General features: G+C 44.8%; 2 protein-coding genes across 7 annotated transcripts in view; one reads left to right on the top strand and one right to left on the bottom strand.

The window, feature by feature from the left end:
• Nucleotides 1–19,127, bottom strand: part of COL4A3 (collagen type IV alpha 3 chain) — a 74,866-nt gene extending 55,739 nt beyond the window's left edge. The window contains exon 1 of the mRNA XM_035132893.3: nucleotides 18,557–19,127. Coding sequence (XP_034988784.3) covers nucleotides 18,557–18,673 — 117 coding nt within the window. The 5' untranslated portion in view covers nucleotides 18,674–19,127. The remainder of the gene's footprint in view (nucleotides 1–18,556) is intronic.
• COL4A4 (collagen type IV alpha 4 chain) overlaps nucleotides 19,007–24,487 on the top strand; it is a 72,931-nt gene continuing 67,450 nt past the window's right edge. For 2 of the 6 annotated variants that reach the window (XM_088669032.1, XM_088669027.1), the window contains exons 1-3: nucleotides 19,007–19,166; nucleotides 21,170–21,260; nucleotides 23,760–23,854. The gene's annotated coding sequence lies outside the window, so the exon portion shown is untranslated. The remainder of the gene's footprint in view (nucleotides 19,167–21,169; nucleotides 21,261–23,759; nucleotides 23,855–24,487) is intronic. The other 4 variants (XM_088669028.1, XM_088669031.1, XM_088669029.1 and 1 more) reach the window with 3 other exon arrangements.

Here is a 24,487-nt window from a genome sequence, read left to right as displayed (position 1 = left end):
ACTGGCAAGACAAGTTCGCAGCATGTAATTTACTTCGATGAGCAAGGCAAAGTTGATACAAAGGACACTGCCATTGATTGTTCCAAGGAGCCACAGGATGAGGAATTTGTGATTTTTCCTTTTGAACCAATACAAAGTACTAATCCAACTTCTAGTGTCGTAGCACCCCCTATAGGTGACACCCGAGAAGACGTGGAGGTCCAGGCCCCTGGCAGCACCAGAGACGAAGATGATGAGGAGCAGTTGTATGGGGATATGCCACTGCTGGAGGAGGATGAGGAAGCTGATGCGGTCGAAAGACCAGAGGTCAGACGCTCATCCAGAACCAACAGAGGTGTTCCACCATTACGGCTGTCCTACCTTACAAGGTCGGCGTCTCCACAGGAACCTTCCAAATGGGAAGAGATAGAGAGGATGCCACCAGATGAAGCCAGTCTCTGGAGGAAAGCTGCTCAGGAGGAGATAGATGCACTTCATCGGAACAGGACCTGGACACTCACAGAACTACCTCCTGGTAAGGAAGCAATTGGAAGTAAATGGGTGTTCAAGGTTAAAAAGGGTTCAGAAGGGGAGGTGCAACGCTACAAAGCTAGGCTTGTGGCACAAGGTTTTTCCCAGAAGTATGGAGAGGATTACGATCAAGTGTTTGCACCGACAGTTCGATACAGCAGTGTCAGACTACTTTTAAGTATTGCAGCATCTAAGCAAATGTCAGTTTACCATATTGACATTGCGACAGCCTTTCTTCACGGCGAAATTTCTGAGCAGATTTATATGAAGCAGCCCAAAGGTTTCATTAAACCAAATGAGGCACATCTAGTGTGCAAGCTGCAGAAAGGACTTTATGGTTTGAAGCAAGCAGCGAGGGCTTGGAACCAGAAACTCCATGAGATGCTGGTGCAGCTTGGGTACAAGCAAGGGACTGCTGATAAGTGCTTGTACACCAAGCAAAGGAATGGACAGTTTTCGTACATTTTAGCCTTTGTTGACGACCTTTTAATTTCTACGTCAAATGAGAAAGACTATAAAGACATAGTCAAACACCTCAACAGGGAAGTAGAGGTCAAGGAACTAGGAAAAGTGAAATACTACTTGGGAATTCAAGTTGAGAGAGAAGAGGATGGATCGTTCTTACTCAGCCAAAGGCAAAAGATAACTGAACTGATTGAAAGCATGCAGATGCAGGACGCACACCCAGTTGCGACACCGATGGCCACAGACTTCTTGAAGAATCAACAAGGTTCGAATTGCTGCCAAACAACACGCAATACAGGTCAGCGATCGGCAAACTTTTGTATTTGGTTACCACATGCAGACCTGACCTGGCAAGTGCAGTGGGGATCCTAAGTAGGAAAGTAAGTTGTCCCACTGAGCATGATTGGGCTGGAGTTAAGAGGGTTGTTCGTTATCTAAAGGGAACCATGGACTGTAAATTAAAACTGCCAGCTGTCAGAGACCCTAAACTGCTTGGGTACACTGATGCGGATTGGGCTGGGGACAATAAGGATTATAAATCCACAAGTGGCTATGTTTTTATGTATGGGGACGGAGCTATTGCATGGGGCAGCTATAAACAGAAATGTGTAGCTTTATCGTCCACAGAATCTGAGTACATTGCGGCTTCGGAAGCTTGCAGAGAGATCCCCTGGCTGGATCAGCTCCTGAAGGACTTTGGCGTGCCAAGGACGGGACCTGTCAGCTTGATGGAGGACAATCAGAGCAGTATGAAGCTGACACAAAGTGAAAAGTTTCTTGCACGCACCAAACACATTGGGGTCAGGTACCACTACATACGCCAGGTGATCGAGGATGGACTTGTTGAAATGTGTTACTGCAACACTGACCAGATGACTGCAGATGTCCTAACAAAGCCCCTGCCAAGAGAGAAGTTCCAGGATCTTCGTGGCAAGCTGGGACTCTTGGGTGGTTGATTAAAGTTATTTATGTGTGTTTTTGTGTATGTTGTGAATTGCCTGAGAAGGCGTTTGTGGGATGCAAAGGGTTGAGTGCAGTCAAGTCACAACAATCCCTAGATAGTCCACTTGGAGGACTGAGGAGGAGGATATGACTTAGCCTAGTTTCCTCTTCCTTCACATGCAAATGAGTTGAGGAAGTGGCAGATAAATTCTGAAGGAAACAGCCATTTCCCCCTCTTGCACCAGACCTCTTGGACTACACACATCTTAGTGAGTCTCTCCCTCAAGGCCTCCAGCCTAGAGAGAGAGATGAGATGGAGTCTCACTTCTTATAAGTGAACTTCACAATGGATATATTACCTTTTAACTAAGCAAGTCTACCTCTTGAGTGTGCTGTACCTCGAGATGCTTGTAAGTAAACATCTTTTATACTTTTAAGAGCATTGTGTTGTGTCTTTTCTTTTAAGAGGGAAAAAGGGGAAATACCAGGAAAATACACTTTATTTTAGTGGCTTAAATCAAGCCTGCGCAAACGTTTTTCTGCTGTGTATTTTGCAAAAGGGGAATGTTTTTACTCTGCTAAAGTTTGGTGCTTGCTAGCGCAAGCGGGGATAGGATATATTAAACAATATCTCCTCATCCACATTCCTGAACATTCCCACATGAACCTTCCTTTTAAAGAGTGGAGTGGGCACAGCTTTAGCGTTGAAGTAGCTAGGGTCCCAAGTCTGGACAAGCAAGCAACAACTCCTTTGGGTGGGTTGGCCTTATGAGCCATGTTCACGCTGGCACTGGCACCTCTGTGTCCGTGATGAAGGAGATGAAGACATGGTCAGCTCAGCATCAGACTTACTGCTAGCCACCTCTCTAGAGAGAGTAGACTCCTGAGTGATAGGAGGCACCAAAGGTGGCATCTCCAGAGGGAGGATGGAAGACTTCTCTATTAACCTACTTGGGCCCTTCCCAGGATCTGGCTCTCTGGGCCCCAAACCGCTGGAACTCTCCTCAGGATCAGAAGCCTCTAGTATCCAAGAACTGATAGCCTACAACCCACATGACTCTCCCTCTGGTCTTCCAGCACCCACTCTCCAAGTTCCTCCCACTTTTCCTCTGCGTTTGACCACCCACTCCATGACACCTCCACAAGACTCATGAGACCACCTTCTTACCCTGAGCCATGGCAGAACTGAGGGGCTTCCAGAGAGAAAGTCTCAAATGAGGGGCCTGGTTCTGTGTTGGGGGCTTGAGCCCAACCATCCATGGTCTCTTCCTCTCCATCATTGCCCTTGGGCTGGCCATGACAGAGTTGGGGGAATCCATATAACAGATTTAGGGAGTGTGTGCAAGGGCAGGAGAGGGGAAAATTTCTGTTGTGCAAGCATAAATCTTTGCACAGGTGGAATGTGTTGGCTGGGGGCACCTTAAGTTTCAATTGCACAGTTTCTTTGTTACAAAACTACTGTGGTTAAGATCCGAAGTGGCACCTCTGTCCACATAAGGTGTGCACCTCCCCAAACACTATATCTCACACCATTGCCAGGGGTCCCCCAACCCCATATTCAGGGAATGCAGGCAGTGGAAGGGGACAGCGTGAAAGGGAAATAACTATTCGAGCAAGAACACTTGCACTCCATTTTTTGATGTTCCATTTATTCTGATTCCAATGCAGACCAATGGTACACTTAGGGAGTGGAAAGGGAGGAAACTGGAGAGAACAAAACGTGAGTCAGAGCACTTGATAGCGCTTTCCAAAAAAACTATTCCAAAACAGAGGTGGCTTCATTCTTTCAACAGGAAACTAGACCTCCATTGAATGACTTTGTTTACTTTATAAAAGCCTATTATTACTGTCCGTGCCACTCTGCCTGCTTTGCCACTGTGCTGAATTAGAACTGCCAGTGAAAGGGCAAATGTTAGCTGACACAGCACAATGCTAGAAGGAGAGGAGGAAAACAGGGCAATGACAGTGTTTGATTTGTTTTAAATTAAAGAATGAAAGGGTTAGAGTGATGAGATGGGAAAGTGAAATAAGAATTGAATAACTGGTATCTGATGAAGTGTGCATGCACACAAAAGCTCATACCAAAATTAAAACTTAGTTGGTCTTTAAGGTGCTACTGAAGGAATTTTTTAATTTTGTTTGGACTTACATTGTAGTTCGACTAACAATGGTTTAGGATCATTCCATGACCCAAGCAAGATGTTCAGTGAAAGGACTCGGGGCACTCCCTAGGAACTTGATGAGCCTTGTTGGGTTTTCTATTTTATAATTTTATTCTAACAAAATGTTGACAATCAACAATTCTAAGGATGCGTAGGGGTGAAAAATGCCAAAAAGAGCACTGGCTGAAAATACAGGGCACTCCTGTAATAATTTTTCACTGCTGTATGTTGTAAGAGTAGCAGTACAAAGAGCTTCTCTCTGTGAGTGAGTGTAGTGATGATATAGGTACCTCATGATTTTTTTGGTCCTGTCTCTCTTTTTCTGCTCCTTTAGCTGTGATAGCTATGTTGGCTATGTGACACCCTCACGGAAGCCATTTTGTGACTGGCACCAATGGCATTTTCTCAAAATTCTATGTCAAAATTAAGCAAAGTATAATTCTTTCAAGGTGTACTATTATTAACCACTAGTGTCATTCAGCCCGTTTAATAAACGGGTGCTAAAGCATTCAGCCTTTTTCGGTGGCGGCGGCGTGGGGGGGGGCGATTGGCCCCTCCCACGGCCGCCGCTTCCTCGGGGCGCTCCGCTGAGCCCAGCTGGCCGGCGGGCACCCAGGAGAAGGCCGTGATTCGGGCTCTTTTGGCGGCGGCGGCGCGTGGGGGGCGGTTGGCCCCTCCCACGCCCGCCGCTTCGTCGGGGCGCTCTGCTGAGCCCAGATGGCTGGTGGGTGCCCAAGAGAAGGCCATGATTCGGCCTCTTTCGGCGGCGCGTGGGGGGCGGTTGGCCCCTCCCACAGCCGCCGCTTCGTCGGGGCGCTCTGCTGAGCCCAGCTGGCCAGTGGGCGCCCAGGAGAAGGCCGCGATTCTTCTGAGGACTGCGAGGGAAACGGTAGGCAGAGGGGTGGGGGTGGGGAGAGCATGCGTGTGTGTGCGTGCGTGCGTCAAGTCTCTGTGTCCAATCCCTGTGTCCGTAGGGCACATGCGCAGTAGCGCAGACACAGGGACACAGGGAATCTGGACGCAGAGACACTTGCACATTATTATATAGGATAATGATAGTACATTCTACAACAGCTGTGCACAGATGGGGGAGTCTCGACAAAATAAACAATTTCATTAAAAACCGTTTCAGTGCCATGCACCACCTCTATCCAGAGTTCATACAAGAAATCCCCATGTTTAGTCTAAGAACACGGTTTGAAATTTCTTGTGAAAAGATGAAGACATAGCCAATGACCTTAAACTGTGGAGCCTTCACTTCCCTATCTGCGAAAAGACAAAACCAACTACATTAATTTGTGTCTAGCATTTTGACTACTTTTAGTTCTGTAGCAAAGCCTACCACGAGACAAAGGTTCTTGAGAGCAGAAGCAGTAAGGCTTACAAGGCCTACACAATTATTCAAGCCTGCTAACTGCTATTAACAGCAAACTGCTAAGTCACTGTGACTCGTGACTCATCTTGAGTGATGACTCATTCTCCCTATAATAGTAGCCAGCCTCGCTGTGGGCCTCAGTGCTGTGTCTCTCTCTGTGTTATGTTGTTGCAGGCTCCAGGACTCTAGTAAATCAGTAACTAAGACTATGCCTCTGTGAAGTCAGATAGCTGCTATGAGCACTCTGTGTATGCTCTTCCATGCTGTTTATGTTTTCTCAAGTAAAAGTTTTATTCTGTTTATGAAGAAGACTCTGCGTCGATTAATTTACTGCTGTGCGACAAAGCCCTCTATGGAGGAGTAATTTTTATTTTTTTCCTGTTTCCAAACTAGGGACCATGAAAATGTAATGCCTCAGGTAATGGGATTTTAAGGGGCTTCATTCTGTATTGAATTTTGCTGGTCCTTAGGTAAAATGCATTGATATAATTTAATTGTTGTTTGTTTGATAAAACTTATTGATTGATAATATGTTTCAGGAGTATTTCCAGCATTTAAGAGCAGGATGTGTTGTAGCAAAACCTAAAATCTCCCAGAAAATATCAAATAAAATCAGACCGCAGGATAACAAAAACTAGTGATCTTAGCAGAGACCACACTATGGTAGTGGTTGCCAAACTTGTTTCCACCCCTAGACAACTTGAAAATTGCTGAGGGTCTTAGTATACTACTTAATGATTTTGCTGCCTGTGGTTTGGTCATTGTAACACACTGTCCTAGATGCCAAAGTCACTGCTATGGACGAGTTGAACAAAGCTTATGGATCACCGGTGGTCTGCAAACCACACTTTGGAAACCCCTGTACTGAAGTATGGATGAGGGTCTGACTCTCCACTTTCCTGCAGCTAATAAAAGTAAACGGAGAAATGCTAAGTGAGATGATCTTAATAAATGTGGAGGAGGTACGTACGGAAGAAGGAACTCCCTGAAGTATTCATAATCACCAGCGTAGGAACAGCTTGTACAAACAAAACAGCTGCAATATCAAAATTAAAGCAACGGGAAGGCATGTCAGGGCCTGGTCTCCTTTGGATATTTCATACCCCTCCCTGAACATTCAGCATTCATTAAAAAAAGAAGTTTTGAGCACTTTTATACATAGAAAGTTAAAGAAAAATATCCCGGCAAGCAGTATTTCACACAGTTCCTTACTAAAAGTTAAGCCAAGTAAACAACTTTAAACAAAGTTACCTGGTTTTATATCCTGCAACGATCTCCACACCTCTGTTAGTATCCCTCCCTCCACACTTTGTGTTGATCATTTTGTTGCAATGGCAAAGTGGTGGTGGAACTCCTGCTTCCTGATGCAATTTGTGTGGCTGAACTGGGGGTGGTTGCACAAATCTACCACCCTCCCGATTCTGCCACCACCACCTGAGGCAAAGGTCTCAGCCCTGCAGAGGTCTGCTTGAATAAAATCACCTTTGCCTACTGGCAAAAGGTCATAAGAGAAGACGCTAGATGGGCTTCCTTGGTAAGGTAGGTTAGATCTTGACCTAACCTACCCCAAAAGGCTGTGAATATGAAAGAATGGACCATACATGACACCCTCAGATCCTTGGAGGATGTGTTGGATGAAAGAAAAACTATGTGCAGTAATCTGAAAAGTTATCTATCCTTTCTGTATGTTGATATTTATGCTCTTGATATCATTACCAAATTTTGCATTATGGCGCCTGAGATCAAGGACCAGGTATTTGTCTGCGTTTGGATACAACTGGATCAAGAAGGTGAGCTGAACCTTTCAAAGCTTCCCTGATTTTAACCACTGATCTCAAAACAGCATATATATATTTGTTTCTTAGAATTCCCTAGCAACACTAGGTATGAGGCTGCTAGTAAATTAATATGTAAAATTATATTAAACATCACATATATTTTAACTGTAGGAAGTAAAAGTGTTCAGACAGAAAAGTGGCTGTTGAAACGGGTGGCGTTCCAGCCTAAGGAATGTGTCTGTGTGAGAAACAAATATTTTCTGATGTACTTTTCATGCCTTTTGCAGGTAGTAAACCCCACTCAGGGTAAGACGGTACTTGAGTCAGGTAGGCAGACAAAGCAAGCTATCTCAGCTATTTATGCCTACGTAGATGGTTGGTATGTGGGCCACTGACCAAACTGTTATTTTCACAAATAAAGATTAAAGCACAATGCTGACTGCATTCCTAAAGAGATCTACGACTAAAATCTAAAAGGCTAAAATTACAAACAAATCGCTGGAACCAGGGCACAGGTCCATGGCACAAATTAGCATAAAATGTTCATATGCTAATTTATATGTATGGATACAAATTTAGACCTCTGATGAAATTAAGATAGTGGGGAGTCTCTCCATCACTTCACAGCACACCCAACATCCAAATGCCACCTACAACATCCAAATGCAAAATTCTAAAACGTTGTCTTTAGTAAAGTTTGAATGTACATTTTCCCAGTCAATGAGAGAGTAATTGAAGTCAAGCAGGTAGACAGGATTATTATGTTTGCAGCAACTGCAGCACACAGTGAGTCCACTAAACTGAATGTAATTGCCAAGTTATGTCTCTATCATGGCAATTCAAGGGCAATGTTGTTATCAAGGCCATGCCTATCTCTTACCGGGAAACTTGATGCATTCCAGTTTTCACACAGGGAAAAAAAGAGTGCAAAGAGTGTTCAGTAAATACTGGGTTCTCTAGCCACTAGACTTCACCTGCCTAGTGTTCCTTTTAAATACTTAACACTTCCCAGTCTTGTATTGTAGACTGAAATTCATCCAAGTGGAAGAGACAAAATGAATTCAAATTATAAGAACAAGCCTAAGTAAGTGGAGAATTTTGCTTAAGCAGCAGTTTACAGAAGGAGGGACCCGACTACAAATGCAAGGAACTGGTGAGTCAGGTCCGTAATTCTAGAATACTGCTAGCAAAGCAAAATGCCAATATACTAAAATTGTTTCATGCATTGTGAGCATCAAACATGAATTCACTAGAGCTTTATATGTTTTCTTGGTGATTGCTAGAACCGGTATAATAAAATCCAATTATTAAGCCTTCAATAAGTATAGACAACATACAGCAAAATTATGAGATGATGAGATGCAATAAAATATGTCAGTTCCCCAAATCTTAACATACTGTGCAATCATTTGTGAACTGGATTTTCTTCTGGAAGGCAGCCAGACAGACACTGGAAGGTAACCAATGTCTCCAATGGATTCCAGTTATGAACACATATGCATTCAAAATGTGTGGAGCTTTGCCTACTTGATAAAAACCTAGCTCCTTCAGATAATCACAAATTTTTATTTCCAATTAAGCAACATATCAGCTGTCTAATTTCAGGATTCCTTGTTCTTCAATGTGATTTCTTCAGATTGCTTTTCAGTTCATTATTGAAATAATGTAATTTCCTGGAGAGTTGCAAATGGTGCACAAGGATCCAGTAGTGGGCTATGGGGCACCAAATGCTGCTGGTGTGCAAGCTGGGATCCACTGAACTCAAGGGGGCTTACTTCTGAGTAAACATGTACAGCATTGCACTGCTAATTTAGCATGGGGTGGGCAGGGTGAGCACAGAATTAGTTTCTAGGGGCCAGATTCAACACAAGGACTTCTGCTAGCGCAGTGGGGCTTTCCCTCTTCTCCTCCCCCTGTACCCCCCCAAAATTGGCTTGGGAGAACCTAAAAACAGTGGGTGGGTAGATAATTCTGTTTGGCAAGGTGAAATGCTTGTATGGACAGAATGATTGCCATAGCACCACAATGAATTACTCCCAAGGTTAGAAATGGAATTAACAAATTAGTTGGTGCAGAACATACACAAACGGTCGGTTTCCACTGCCTCCCGCAGTTTGGTCAAACTCATGTTCGTAGCTTCGAGAACACTGTCCAACCATCTCGTCCTCTGTCGTCCCCTTCTCCTAGTGCCCTCAATCTTTCCCAACATCAAGGTCTTTTCCAAGGATTCTTCTCTTCTCATGAGGTGGCCAAAGTATTGGAGCCTCAGCTTCAGGATCTGTCCTTCCAGTGAGCACTCAGGGCTGATTTCCTTCAGAATTGATAGGTTTGATCTTCTTGCAGTCCATGGGACTCTCAAGAGTCTCCTCCAGCACCACAATTCAAAAGCATCAATTCTTCGGCGATCAGCCTTCTTTATGGTCCAGCTCTCACTTCCATACATCACTAGTCTGTTTACTAATTATTATTACTGAAAAAAGTTACAAATTTACCCGAGGATAGCCTGGTGAGAAAAAGATAGCCTAGTGAAAAAGAGCACAGGGCGTCTGCATCTTTAATAGTGGTAATAGAAAAGGGACCTCAAGAAGATAGCTACCCCTGCTGTCATCCCTTCTTCTATACAACTTTTAAGGTGCAAGGGTCCTGTGCTCTTTCACAGGAGTCATGTCCTCTTTTCCCATATGACTACCCTAAGGGCAGTGCTCCCCCCACCCTGCAGGAGTACTCAAGAGTAAGAAGTACTGGCACCTCTCTCTTTTTTGGTGTGATGCTTACTGTAATAACTTCATGATGAGTACTAGCTTCTATTTTTCGGGGGGGGGGGAAGCACTGCCTAAGAAGTACACATATATTCGTATTTTGCTGCTGCACACCAGTCTCTTTGATGTGAATAGCAGCAATAGAAAAAACAAAACAAAACTGAAAGGTGAAATAGGTTTTGAAGGAGGATGTTATATCAAGTTTGTTAAAAGAATATGGGAGCGAGCAATCAAGAAAGTTTGTTTTTAATGTTGAGAAGCTTTGCATTTGAGAGCTGTGAGTAATGCGGGGAGGGGATCAGAATATATGGTATTTACATGCACTAGGCAGCTCTCTGTAGATGATGTATACCGTAGTCCATGTTGCACAATCAGACCACGTGTGTCTATGCACGTTTACGGAGAACTAAGGCTGCAATCCTAACCCCACTTAACTGGCATTAAGCTACATTGAATTCTATTGGACTTACCTTTGATATCTTTGAAAACAATTTCCCCTAATATGATGCAACTTTGTGTGTTATTTTCACTAAAATACACTTTACCCTAGAATGTGTATTTCTGTACACATCAAATACTTAGGCTGCAAATCTAAACACATTTACCTGGAAGAAAGCTCCACTGAACACAGTTACTTCTGAGTAAACATGCACAGGATCTTGCTTGTAGCTAGGCATTTAATTATATTGCTTTTGATTTACTGTATGAATTGAATCTGAAGCCACAATGCCAAATGAAACAGCTTTGCAAACTCAAGAATAATTAGGCCTACTGGACGGTGCTTGACCTCTGCATAATCTGGTTGGCAGATATAAATAGCATTTATTTGAATCACAGTCCATAAGAATAGTTATGATTACACTAATTGCAATGCAATCCATTCCTTTGATTATTCCCTTCCCCTCCTAAAAAAAAAAAGCCCTGTGGACCATTTAACAGGCTCGCAAAAGTTGCTATTTGGTGATGACACTGTAATCAAAAATAAACTGAAGTAGGAAACATTAAAGTTGGATAAAATTAGCACAAGAAGAGTGCATAGAATAGGATAGTAATAAGATACTGTTAAAAGACTGCTGCAATCTGAAACTTTGACTGTGAACTAGAGCCAATATAACTTCTTGTTCCTGATTTCATTGACAATTGTGGGATTATATTTTGTTGACTTGATTGAAGGCACAATCAATGGGACCTGTTCATGATTGGCACTTGATCAATAACATCCAGCCACAAAAAAATCCTGGCCCAATTTTTGCATCATCTCGACCTTTGTTTTAAGAACAGATTTGTACCAGCTGATGCTGTATAAAAGGATTACTGATTTACTCATAGAATTTTGTCAAACTGTAAAAAATGAGCAGTGGGCATTAATGAGGCATGTACTGAGTCTTTTGTGTTACATAATCACCATGTCAACTAAGCATTACAGAAACCGCTATCACCACATTGCTACAAATGCAGATTATAGTCTGGAGAAATGGCCGGAAGCAAAGGAGAAAAAACATGTGTGTTGCTTAATCCAAGGGAACAGAGGAAGGAATAAAGAGGAGCAGAAGAGGAGAGCAGTAGAGGTAAAAGGTGAAACAATGCTTAAGAAGGCAATCTCACCAATGAGAGTAGGTGAGATTGGTGACCAGAGAAGCCAATTTAGGGTTTAGTACAGGCAAGTGTGAAAAATACATTCAGAATGATTCAAACGTTTGGAATTTTTATTTCACCTAGCATTATCATTATAAGAAAGTAGAGCTAATGGATTACTCTTGTACAGTTTTGTTTTGTTTTTAAACTGGGGAACAATGCCAGGGAAGGTGTGTGAACCATTACTTAAGTGCAAGACTAACATTTCTGTAAGCAGCCCTTCTAACTTTCAAGTATTATCTGGCCAGATAAAGCAGCATCATTTGCAGTGCTTCTAGAAGCTGAGATTTGTTTTTTTGTTTTTGCAAGAGAATGAATAGGGAGTTTAATCTCGTGAGCTTAATCTCGAGCAGCCAAAGCTTTACTTTCCAGTAGCAGAGATCAATGATCATGCAGAAAGAAACTGTGGCCAGTGGCCATTCTCTAAAGTGCTAATAGTAAACACACCAAAATTAATACACGTTATAGCTGATGCAGATATTTCGGACATGGAGAAAGAGCTACTTAATGTAAAAACTTCTTTGCTATTGAGAAATATGTGTAGCAAACTGCCTGGTGCATGTAATTTCCTACAGAATTGTAAATTGCAGGTGCTGAGGCTGTGATCTAGACTGGGAGAGGAGCAGGAGGCAAAGAGTTAAAGCCCTTCTACCCCCATGCCAAGCTACAAATCTGAATCAGGGCGCCCACACCTGTAAATTGTTCTTGTTTTTAGAAATTGTGCAATTGGTAATTGTGTGATGGGCATCTTGTCTTGTTTGAGTCTTAGCTGTTGTTCCCAAGATGCCACAACCATTACACTCCTTATCTATGCCTTCCCAGACATTTCCCTTCATGCTATCTCTCTGATCTATTCTACAGGCCTTTTAAGTTTACTATGGTGCCACAGGTACAGTATGTTTCTAGCTCTACCCCTCATACAATTCATGATCTGCTCACAACATCCTCTGCCACAAGGGGTGGTGATGAGGACTTGCTTTGATGGTTTTAGAAGTGTATTAAATAAACTCAGCGGCTTTTATTTGCTTCTTTGATTGATTGATTGAGTTACACACCACCCTTTATCATAAGATCTCAGGGCAGAATAAAATAAAATAAAGGATACAAACTAGTAAATAAGTAAAACAAAATGGTAAAACAAGGTCCTCTGATGAACGCAGAGTCTGAGACACTTTATATGAGGAGACGCGGTCATTCAGGTATTGCAGTCCTGAGCCGTTTAAGGGTGTATACGTCAAAACAAGCATTTTGAATTGGACCCGGAATCTAACTAGCAACCAGTGCTGCCAGGCCAGGATTGGTGAAATATGCTCTAACTGCCTTGTCCCAGTGAACAACCTGGCCACTGAATTCTGCACCAGTTGAAGCTTCCAAACCATCTTCAATGGCAGCCCTACGTATAACACATTGCAGTGTAACTAAACAGGAACATATATATAGACAAGGCAGGCATCTGCACCTGACACCCTTGAGAAACTGCCTTGATCCAAATGCCTGGGCAGCATGTCTTGCCTGCTCTGTGCTCCTATTATTATTATTATTATTATTATTATTATTATTATTATTATTTATTATTCTACCCCTCATTGTTTTTATTTTTCTGGCCCAGCACTCTGAGCAGTGTCAGTCAGCTGGATCTAGCCATGCTTTTGATTTCCCTCATCTCAGCATTACTCTGGGGCACTGTGGGAAATTAAAGAGGGATGTATACACAGCTGCCCAGTGCTGCTTGGAGCCATTGCAACCAAAGAAGTTCAAAAGGGCCGAATGACACAGGGCATCTTGCCCGGGGCCCTCTCAAGGAAGGAGCCAACCTTGCACCCAGATTCAGAGGTGGCAAGCCGCTGAGGGCCAGTTGCTAGGGAGACAAATGGGGGAGGGCCTCAGAGTTCCTCTGAGCATGTCCAGAGCGCACTGCTCAAAGGCAGTATCTCAGTGGAAGCGCCTGCCCTGAGATGAGACCCTATGGCAGAGGAGCCATAGTTCAGTGGTAGAGCACCAAACTTACTTACTTACTTACTTACATTTATATCTCAACTTTCCTCCGAGGAGCTTAAAGTGGCGTATGTAGTTCTCCTCATTTTAGCCTCACAACAACTCTGTGAAGTAGGCTAGGCTGAGAGTGAGTGACTGGCCCAAGATCACCCAGTGAGCTTCCCAGCTGAGTGGGGATTTGAACCCTGGTCTCCCAGGTCCTGATTCAACACTCTTACCCCCCTACAACACACCATGCTTTCTTTTCCTCCTTCCTACACCACTTTGTGAACACTCCTGTGCCCTTTATGGCTGGATTTAAAATATTTGCTACATCTTCTTTTCCACAGGCTGAACAAGCCTCGTGGCAAAATGAAACCTCACCTGGCTGGTAGTGAGAAGGACAACAGTCAGAGTGGAGTGTGTGGGAGCTGGGAAGAAGCAGGCAGAAGCCAGAGGCTGAGAGCCACGATGGATTCCTGCTTGAGTCCAAGGCTGTGACTATGGGAGAAGCAAGACCTTCCATGGTGTTAATGCTATCAGCCCTGGGTGTAAAGAAATGATACACCATAATGATACCATTGTCTATGCTGTCCCTCATTATTCCAAGGAAACCAAACCCTGGGTATTGTGCCCTGTAAGGCAAGTATTATGCCCTCTCACTGGGGGGTGCCACCACGGCCGCAAGTCTCACCATCCACCCACTGGTGATGGACGCTGTGTGGCCAAGGGATGCAGGAGCTCGTCATCTCCCAGTTCCTGCTCAGAGTGCTTCTCAGGTGAGGCAGGCAGGCAGGACAGGGAGCACCTCCGTTCAGGGTGGCAGCTGCAGAGGTGTGGCTAAAATTTTTTGCGCCTGGGGCAATTGTCCTGGTAGGCCCCACTCCCCCATGCTATGCCTCTGCTTGGAACCCCTGGAATCTCTCACCATTTGAAGATTGGGGTAGCATGCAACAGTATAAAGCATTTTGGCCACAATGCCTGAAGAGAGGGCACAGCCACCCAAAGAATTAAATCAGCAGTATTTGGATGCAATGACCTGCCAAGGAAGCTGCAAGGGGAAGCAGGGGAGGATACTATATCTGTTTAGGTATGTTAAGGAATGTTATTAGAAAATTGGTAAAGAATGTAAATAACAATTATAGCATCCAAAACTTCCCAGGACAAACAGTCTGTTGGGGGAGGGATTTTGCTTTGAAATTCCCTCGCTATCACAACATTAGCAGGCTTTTTCACAGGCTTGTTATATAGTACATTTCAATTATTAATGTTTTTAATGTTTTGGTGGAATGATTTTTATTGTGCATTTCAATTATATATGGATTTCATAATTGATTTTATAGTTGTAAATGGGTTAGAAACCACTTGGGAATATGCATTTAATAATAACAATAATAATATAAACAGAAAAAAATGATGTTTATTTATAAATCATCTAAGTCAGAAATGAGCACTGAGATAAATTTATGAGGGTGAGATAAATGATTCAGAATTGAGAACAGCCAAAAAAGAAGAAAAAGTGGCCAATTGCAACCATGCACAAATAATGTATATATAGTAATATAGAATAGACGTAGGTCATTTCTATCTGCACAAATAATTTACAATAGAAATAAGTATTTTCTATTGTAGATTATTTTCCCTGTGAAATAAACATATCAATTATTTGCGTTTACATTTAACTTGTAATATTGGCCAAAAAAAGTGTTTTATTGTCATTTTGCATTAAATGCATTCTTATAGGCTTTATATTTCTGAAATTAAGGGCACAATCTGAACCCTAGATCTGTCAGGATATATGGGGTTAGAATCCAGTGGATCTCTGACTGAGCCAGGATGTTCCAAGCTCAGCCGGGTTACACCAACATAACTCCCTTACCTGACCCAAGCAGAGATATGCCAGCATCTCTTGCCCATCCTGGCTCAGCTGGGACACAGCATGGCCACGTGACCCTGTGGACCCAGCATAAGTTGCGCCATCAAAAAGGGTGGTTTAAAAGGCTTGTTTCCCCTCTCATAGGCTTAGCCCTGCTCCTGAACGGAGTCTGGATCTGGCATAACTTTTGACAGCTACACTGCAGCTGGAATAATTTACACTGGCTCCCCATAGTTAGGCTTGCTCCCCCAATTCATTACATTGTGGCTTATTGTATATTATTTTTGCAAAATGGCAATCAGTGTTTGGTTTTCATTGCTTTTGTTCACAAAAGAGCTATCTCAGTCCTTGTTGCTGTCCTTGGTGAAGCACATGGCTTCCAGCTGGATACTGCTCCCCCCCCCCAAAAAAACAGATTAGGACTGTGGAACAGAGGAGAGAATTTCACCTTTTTAACCCACCCAATGCCACCCCTGAGCCTGCTGTTTGCCCCCTGAAGGCACTGTTTGCTGCATCATTTTCTGCTGGGGATTCCAGTACACATAGTCCCAGTGGAGAAGACTCCCCACAATGCCCTACCCACTGTCACCCCTTTCCCCTGCCCTGCCCTAGATGAACTTGAGGGGCAGGGGAAGTGGGTGCTATGGGCAATACTCACTGGGCCAAGGTGAGCAGAGCCCTCATTTGCCTTTGAACAGGGATGTTAGCTTTTGCAAGCACTCCGTTGGAAAGCTTGCAATATCCTAATTTCCTCCTTTTTTTTTTTTTACAAATGTTATTAAAATAACTAGAAAAGGTTCAAAAAGAGCAATCAGATTTATAAAAGCCTGGAGCACATCCCCCATGAGAAAATGCTAGAGTGTTCAGGGCTTGCTATTTTTAAAAAGAAAAGAAAAAAGATGACTAAAGGGGAATATGATAGAGGTTTATCAAATTGCGAAATAATGTGTAGATAAGAGAGAAGTTTTTTCCTCTCTAATTAGAACTCAGGGTCACTAATGACGTTGATGGAGAGTTAGATTTAGGACACACAAGACGAAGTTCTTCTTTACACAATGCATAAATTTAAAGTATTTGCTGCCACAACGTGTGGTGATTATAGCTGTTAGCTTAAATGGTTTTTAAAGGAAGATAGGACACTCTCATAGATGATAAATCTGTCAGTGGTTGTTAGCCATTGTTCAGAGGGCCGTGCCTCATAACAGGAGTTGCTAGAGGGAAGGTGGTTGATTTCATGGCGTGTTTAAATATGAGCTGGCCACAGATTGAAACAAGATGTTGAACTGGACAAATCTACTTATCATCTCATCTAGTAGGTCCCTTCTTATGACAGCCTGATTACTCCTGCTTTCAATTTGTGGCACACTGTGATCCAAATAACATAAATTAATTGGGGGTGGTAAGAATGCATGGAGGGAGCAGGTTTGCGCCAACAGGTTGTATTTAAATCCCCTTTGGTCCCTCCAGCCTATAAACCTATTATCAGGATTCCCAGATAGAATATTGGTTTATTGTGGACATTACAGTGGAAGGTGTTACTGTAATAGCTACATAGCAGTGGCTGCAAACTGTTTGGGCCAGTGGGCACACTTCCCAACTGAGGAAACTGTTGTGGGCACCACACACCCACACCCAAGCCACACCCTATTCTACTGGATGCATGCTTCTTTCAAGTTTAGTCAGTGGAAGAAGGAGCACCAAAGAAATCCTCTGTGGGAACATATGCCCCTGCAGATGATGATGATGATAATTTATTATTTATACCCCGCCCACCACTCTGGGTGGCTTCCATCAGCATATTAAAAACACGACAAAACATCAAACATTAAAAACTTCCCTAAACAGGGCTGCCTTCAGAGGTCTTTAAAAAGTCAGGTGGTTGCTTATTTCCTTGACATCTGATGCGAGGGCGTTCCACAGGGCAGGTGCCACTACCGAGAAGGCCCTCTGCCTGGTTCCCTGTAGCTTCACTTGTCGCAAGGAGGGAACTGCCAGAAGGCTGGACCTCAGTGTCTGGGCTGAACGATGGGGGTGGAGTTGCTCCTTCAGGTATACTGGGCTGAGGCTATTTAGGGCTTTAAAGGTCAGCACCAACACTTTTAATTGTGCTTGGAAACGTACTGGGAGCCAATGTAGGTCTTTCAGGACCAGTGTTGTCATGATGTCATGATGGTGACCCCTCCATACAGTGGCTCCAAAAGGATTGATGCACTGCTGCTAAATTACCACCAGGCAAGCATGCCTACAAATGGATTTTGGTTGCAGCTTGGATGAGCATCTGATCTCTATGAGCCATACGGCAAACAGCATTGTCAACCCAGTACTGTTAATTCATGCAAGGGAAGTGTCAGGCAAGCAGCTGCATCACTGCACTGTCTCTTTTGTTTTTCCCTTTCTGGGATGGTTCTCACATTTACAACTCGACTGACAAATGTGTGGGGCAAACGACTAAAGACAAAAGGAACCCAAATATCCATCCATTTTACCAGGCCTATCACAAGTTACCCTCCCAAATCCACCTGTGCAGTGCAATCCAGATGCCAAGCAAAAGGCAGGTGCAATTCAGAAAGATACCTCCTGATGGATGAGCGCAAGCTTAAAGGAGAAGAAAACCAGAAGGTTCACCAGCCAATCTTGAGAGACAGGAATCGGTCTCAAACATGGGATCAGTCAGATTCTCAGAGTGAGCCAGAACTTTGGGCATGGAACGCCAGGAAGTAATTAATGAAGGCAAGAGTGCATTTGAGCACACAACAGAGTGTGATTCCCCTTGCCACACAGTAACCACAACCACCTTCCCATACTTCTGGGAGAGGGGTTGGAAGGTACAACATGCATTGAGCTGTTCGTTCCCTTTTCCTCCTTTGGCAGAGTCCCTAGGCCTTTGGGCTACTTGAAAGATAAGACATTCCACACGAGAAGCCACTTCTACGCAGGACACACAGCTGCACCTGGACGTCTGCCTGTCGCGCAACTTCTAAAGGCCACAGAAGCCCTGTAAGAAACGAATAGGAAAGCAGAGCGGGAGGGACGTCAGCCAACCCCGAGGCAGCAGGTTTCCGCGCTGGCCCTCAACTCACCTTTGCAGCCACAGCAATGGGGAAGAGGTCCTCCTCCTGCCCCTGCGAAGCGCTCAGCAGGGCAGCGAAAAACAGCAGCGCGAGACCCCAGGAGCCGGGGCGCGCGGACTCCTTCATGCTTCACGGCGCGCTTTCCCCTCAACTCTTTGGCGCGCGGGCGCCCTCCCTCTCGGGTACTCCTCTCCCTCGCCTTCCCTGTGCCACAGGTCGCCCGGTCCACCGCTCCGTCCCTGACAGACCCGCTCCTCCTCCTCTTGCCACTTTCCCTCAGCGTCGAGTGAGTCCCCCAACGGTGCGGCGGCGCGGTGCTGGCGCCTCTCTCTCTCGCTGCTTGATTTGCGCCCCCCGAGAGAGGTCCTCGTATGGGCAGCCCCTCGGGATAGCCCGGGGCGGGGCCGAAGGCGCGTGGAAGCTGGAGGTGCGAGAGGGGAGTTGGGGGGGAGGAGAGTCGAGGGCGGGGCGAAGCAACCCGCAAAGAGAGAGAAGCGAACCGCGAGAACCGCTTCACGCCTGGCTTGGCGCCGCTTGCTTCGCCGGGGCCGGGAGAGCGCGGCGGGACGCCGAGGCTGAGGCGCAGAGACGCGAGCGGCTCCTCAGGGCTTGAAGTGAGGTATATCAGAGACTCTCGCGCGAAGGGAATGCGTGGCGCGCGCGAGGAAGCGAAGGTGTCAAGGGAAGTGGGGCGCGTCTCGCGTCAGGCACCTGTGGCGACGTTCTCTGTGGGAAAAGGGCGCTTTTTCCCTCTCAGCCTTTTTTCTATGGTGGTCCTTAAGTTTCCACCCAGGAACGTCCGAGCCCTAAAAAAAAGTCTCTTGGATAGAATCCCACCGTGGTACTCTCCCCCCCCCCCACGCCCCCGGTTTGGCTTGCGGATTAGGGACGGGAGGTAAAGCGACGTAACCGTCAGACATTTGCCTAAGCATCCAGTACAGCTGGCCGCGCGCTGGGGTCGTTGCCAGAGGGTTTTTGCTGGCTCTCCGAGGTTTGTTTTCCTGTCAGGCATATGATGAAGTAGGCTGTTGCCTGTGGGCGCTTGGATAATAAGGGGGCGGGGGGCGCATGTCAACAAGGCAGTTTCTCGGTCCGACAGCAATAGGCAGTAGCTGTCCCATACGGGGATCAAACCTGCAACCTTGGGGTTATCAGCACCACATTCTAACCAACAGCTGTCTGGAGATACTGTACATAATTCACCATGCTGAAGCTAAGCAGGTCTGGACCTGGTTAGTGACTGGTTGGGTGACTGGCTGGGATCTACACTGGTGCCACATCATGTTCCATGGCAGAAGAGAGGCAGGATATAAATGCAGGACAATAAATATCACTAGGAAACTTGGTATGTATGCTTCCAAAGTAACTCTTACACTGCAAATTGATATCTGAAGGGAGGCATCTCAAATATTTTTGCTTTGCTAACTTGCATAGATATTCAACTTTCTCCAGTGCTAGGGTGGGGCTGGCAAAGCACAATCTGAGCTCTGCTTCAGGCAGCAAAAAAACTTTGGCCCACTTAGACCCAGGAGGCACAATTTCCCACTGACTTTCCAGGTAGAGACTTTAAATATATCAGGCATACTGAGCCAATGCATGACATTGTAGGCCAATGTGGCTCCAACTAGTTCCAGATGGAATAACCAATGGTCAGGGGTGATGGGGAGAGATCAGGAGAGCACCATGTTGGCTACCCCTGCTGTAAGATATACAAGCACTAGGCCAGGCATCCCCAAACTGCGGCCTTCCAGATGTTTTGGCCTACAGCTCCCATGATCCCTAGCTAACAGGACCAGTGGTCGGGGAAGATGGGAATTGTAGTCCAAAACATCTGGAGGGCCGAAGTTTGGGGGTGCCTGCACTAGGCCAAGCCTACCAAGGCAAGGAAAAATAATATGGCATAACAGTGTGTGATCACTAGCCCATGATGCCCAGTGTTGCCTATTTGAACTTGCAGCAGCTCTCAACGGGGTCTCAGGCTGGGGCTGAGCCGCTACATGAAATTCCGAAAGCTGCATTGACCCTGGATAGCTCAGCTGGTTGGAGCGTGGTGCTGATATTACCAAGCTTGCAGGTTAGGGACAGCTGCATATTCCTGCATTGCCAGGGGTTGGACTAGATGATCCTCAGGATCCCTTCCAACTCTATGCTTCTATGAAGATGGCAGTGGTTGAACCTGGAACCTTCCATTACAGTGATTCCTGTCTAGCAGCAGCAATCCATGCAGATAACACAGTCCAAAACAATAGTACAAGCGTTACCACACCCATTATAGCATCTGTTCCTTTCATTTATGCACCATCACTAGAAAGGTGGCCTTGGAACATGAGCAGTCTGTTCCATCAATCCCATTTTCACCCCATGAACAAAATGGGTAACTTGAAGGGCTGGTGTTCTGGGCTGCATCATCTGTGGGGATTGATCCCTGCATATTCCTGTTTGAGAAGGTGATGATCCTCAGGGTCCCTTCCAGCTCTATGATTCTACGTGCACCTCAATGTGCAAAGGAAACATTGCAGCCTTTCCTAATCTTCTTGAAAATGGCTGTGGACGACGCTTGTGTGTGAGGCACAGAAGTGTGTCCTGAATAAATTTATGTCAGCTTTTCTTCTGATATCTCAGTCTTCAAGGGAGATACTTTACAAGCAAGCAAAGTATGCTGAATAGAGAAGTTAAACCAATAGCCTCACTTTGAAGCAATTTATGTATACCGGTAAGTGCATGCTACATTCCTAATTTTACTGAGTTGGAATATGTACATTGGCATGATCAAGTCTAGGAATTGAAATACCAAGTCAGTTATTGGTGGGGTGGGGTGTGCAGCTTATCTGGAGGCAGGTCACTTGGGCACCGAAGTACATGTTATGTTTGCTGGGTGATCACACTGAATGTTAGTTTCAAGCAGGCGCTAAAGGGGTGGGTAGGTAGGGAGTTCTGATCAAGATTAGGCCCATGGCATGTGGGGAATTACCCTTAACTCCTGCATTGCAGTCCCAAGGAAAACATCCTCTCTCCTCAGAGCTGCTATCAGCACAGTGCATTTGGCATAACATACAACCTGGCATTTGGCTTCACAGACATGACAGCTGCTAGGGAATAGTGTCCATTGTGCGTCTATATTTTTAGTCTGAATCCTTATACAGAACTGTTACCGGTCCTTTTGCCTGGAAAAGAAACAATGTGAATTTGTGTGCATAACCATTCCTTTGTACACCATGGTAAAGGGGTGCATTATATCCGTGAGTTTTATGTACATTCTTTAAAAAATGTACAGCTCTTCAACATGCCATGTAACCTGTTAACTTGCACAGGCTCACATGAATAGTCCCTTATGAACATTACCTTTTCACTGGAATTTACCATGGGGTTTATAGCAGTGGCTCAAGCGCCAATCAGTTACTGCCTTTGACCACAATAGCAGAAAGATTTGGCTTTGACTAACATGGCCATTGAGTTACCCTGCCATTTCCCTGCTCACAACAGATTGAGCTACGGCAGCAGGTGCAGTAAGATGATCCTGCTGTCTTGTCTGTAAGGATTTTTGCATTAACTGATCCAGGGAAAGAAGGTGTTACTTCCTGAAAACCAGCCTTGAGTACAAATTGGGAATGATGCTTCCATTTAAGAATGACATACTTCCAGTAGTCCCCTACTCCTCTGTTCTATTTAATATTAAGTTATACTTGCCTGTGTTTTTCATGCTTATATTGACAATACCAGAGTCCTGTGGACATGTTATCCAATGAAATCTAATAGGCATAAAACACCAGATATACTGTATTTGTATTGGTTTGCTAAGTGCATCCACACACCATGATTGTGTATCTAGGGGAAAGCTGGGGTAGCTTAAAAGTGGTTAAGTCTCTCCTTGGGATTTCTGAAGAAAGTGAGCACGACAATGTCTTATAAGTAGGGTTCCCTTAAAAAATGGTCTGGAAACTGTCAGATGGTCCATAATAGGGCAGCATCTCGGATGGGCTGGCCCCACCTTATTACATCAATATTTTGTCATCTGCACTGGCTCCCAGTTTATCTCAAGGCTCAGTTCAAAGTGCTGGTAAAGCCTTAAAGAAGGTTGAAGCCAGGTTGCCTGAAGGCTCGTCTGCTCCCATACACCTCTTCTTGCCTAGGGTCGAATACAATATTCAAAGGGTCTTCTCAACTTGCTCTCCTGACACCAGTTGTGGCATTTGCTGCACTGAGTGAATAATTTGTAAATACTGTATATTATTCCTTACTTTTTCTTTTTCAGAAACACAATAACATTTTAGGTTCTTGTTGCTATTATTCTTTTCTTTCCCCCCCTAAATTTCATCTACTTTTATTCTGTTGTAGCTGTTTTTTTGATGTTTAGGTTCTGTTTTTTATATTTTATGGTTTATGGTAGTATTCCACTATGTTTTACTCAGAGCAGAGCCATTGAAATGAATGAACACAATTAAGTCAAGTCTGTTGATTTCAGTGAGTAAAAATTGTGAACCACCAGGAGAACCTTTTGCTAACTGGTAGTTAAGAGATGAGGGACACGGGTGGCGCTGTGGTCTAAACCACTGAGCCTAGGGCTTGCCGATCGGAAGGTCGGCAGTTTGAATCCCCGCGATGGGATGAGCTCCCGTTGTTTGGTCCCTGCTCCTGCCAACCTAGCAGTTCGAAAGCACGAAGTGCAAGTAGAAAAATAGGTACCGCTCCAGCGGGAAGGTAAACGGCGTTTCTGTGCGCTGCTCTGGTTCGCCAGAAGCTGCTTAGTCATGCTGGCCGCATGACCCGGAAGCTGTCTGTGGACAAACGCCGGCTCCCTTGGCTTATAGAGCAAGATGAGCGCCGCAACCCTAGAGTCGTTCGCGACTGGACCTAACGGTCAGGGGTACCTTTACCTTTTAGTTAAAAGGTGATATAAGTACCGGTAAGTAATATTAAATAAATCCTTCCTGAAAGATGTGTTCACTTCCACGACTATGTTTCTAGTGCTATCCAGACAGATGTTGTGAATAACATTGCTCATCTTCCACTATTTTCTTTTTGGAAGAAGTAGACTGCTGTGAATATGTAAAAGAGTAAGTTGCATCTGCCCTCCTCTTCCTTCTGTGTAGATTCGCTGGGACATGATTTCGGGGTGGGGTGGGGGCATAATAGATAGATAGATAGATATATAAGATTATGCACTGTGTGGAGTGCATAGGCCTGTCTCATAATATCACAATTCATCCTCCAGCAGATGGAACAGACAAGACCAGTAGCAGGAAGGCATCTACTGCACATGCTATAGAGAGAAACAAGGGGCAGATGCGGCTCATCAAACTGGGAAAGGTAGCCCATCTAGAAGAAGGAAAATTCTGATCCTAAACCCCCACTGCCTATACTCATTTGTTAGGAAGGCTTTGGGAATAAAGTGAGTGTCTAAGTACCAAAGACTATCCAGGGAGGGCCCAAACAGATATATTAAATCTGTGACAGAAGGCATTTAACTTGTCTCTTCTTTTGTTTTAACAATAGAAGCATTGGGGTCCACAGAGGAGGGTCAGGGATATAGCACATGGGAAGAGGGCTTTAACCCTTCCCCTACATTGCAGTCCCCAATGAAAAAGAAACCTCCAATCTGCTGTGAGGTGCCAGTGGTGCTGTGGCGCTGTGGTCTCAACCACTGAGCCTCTTGGGCTTGCCAATCAGAAGGTCAGTGGTTCAAATCCCTGCAACAGGGTGAGCTCTCGTTGCTCTGTCCCCGCTCCTGCCAACCTAGCAGTTCGAAAGCATGCCAGTGCAAGAAGATACAGTAAATAGGTATTGCTGCAGCAGTAAATGGCGTTTTCGGTCGCTCTGGTTTTCGTCACAGTGTTCTGTTGTGCCAGAAGCAGTTTAGTCCTGCTGGTCACATGAACTAGAAAGCTGTCTCTGGACGAATGCTGGTTCCCTTGGCCTGAAAGCTAGATGAGTGACGCAGCC

The sequence above is a fragment of the Zootoca vivipara genome, chromosome 5, assembly GCF_965207765.1.
Source record: "Zootoca vivipara chromosome 5, rZooViv2.hap1.1, whole genome shotgun sequence".
NCBI lineage: Eukaryota > Metazoa > Chordata > Lepidosauria > Squamata > Lacertidae > Zootoca > Zootoca vivipara.
Note: the sequence above shows the minus strand (reverse complement) of the source record. Positions and strands in the feature narration are given on the sequence as shown.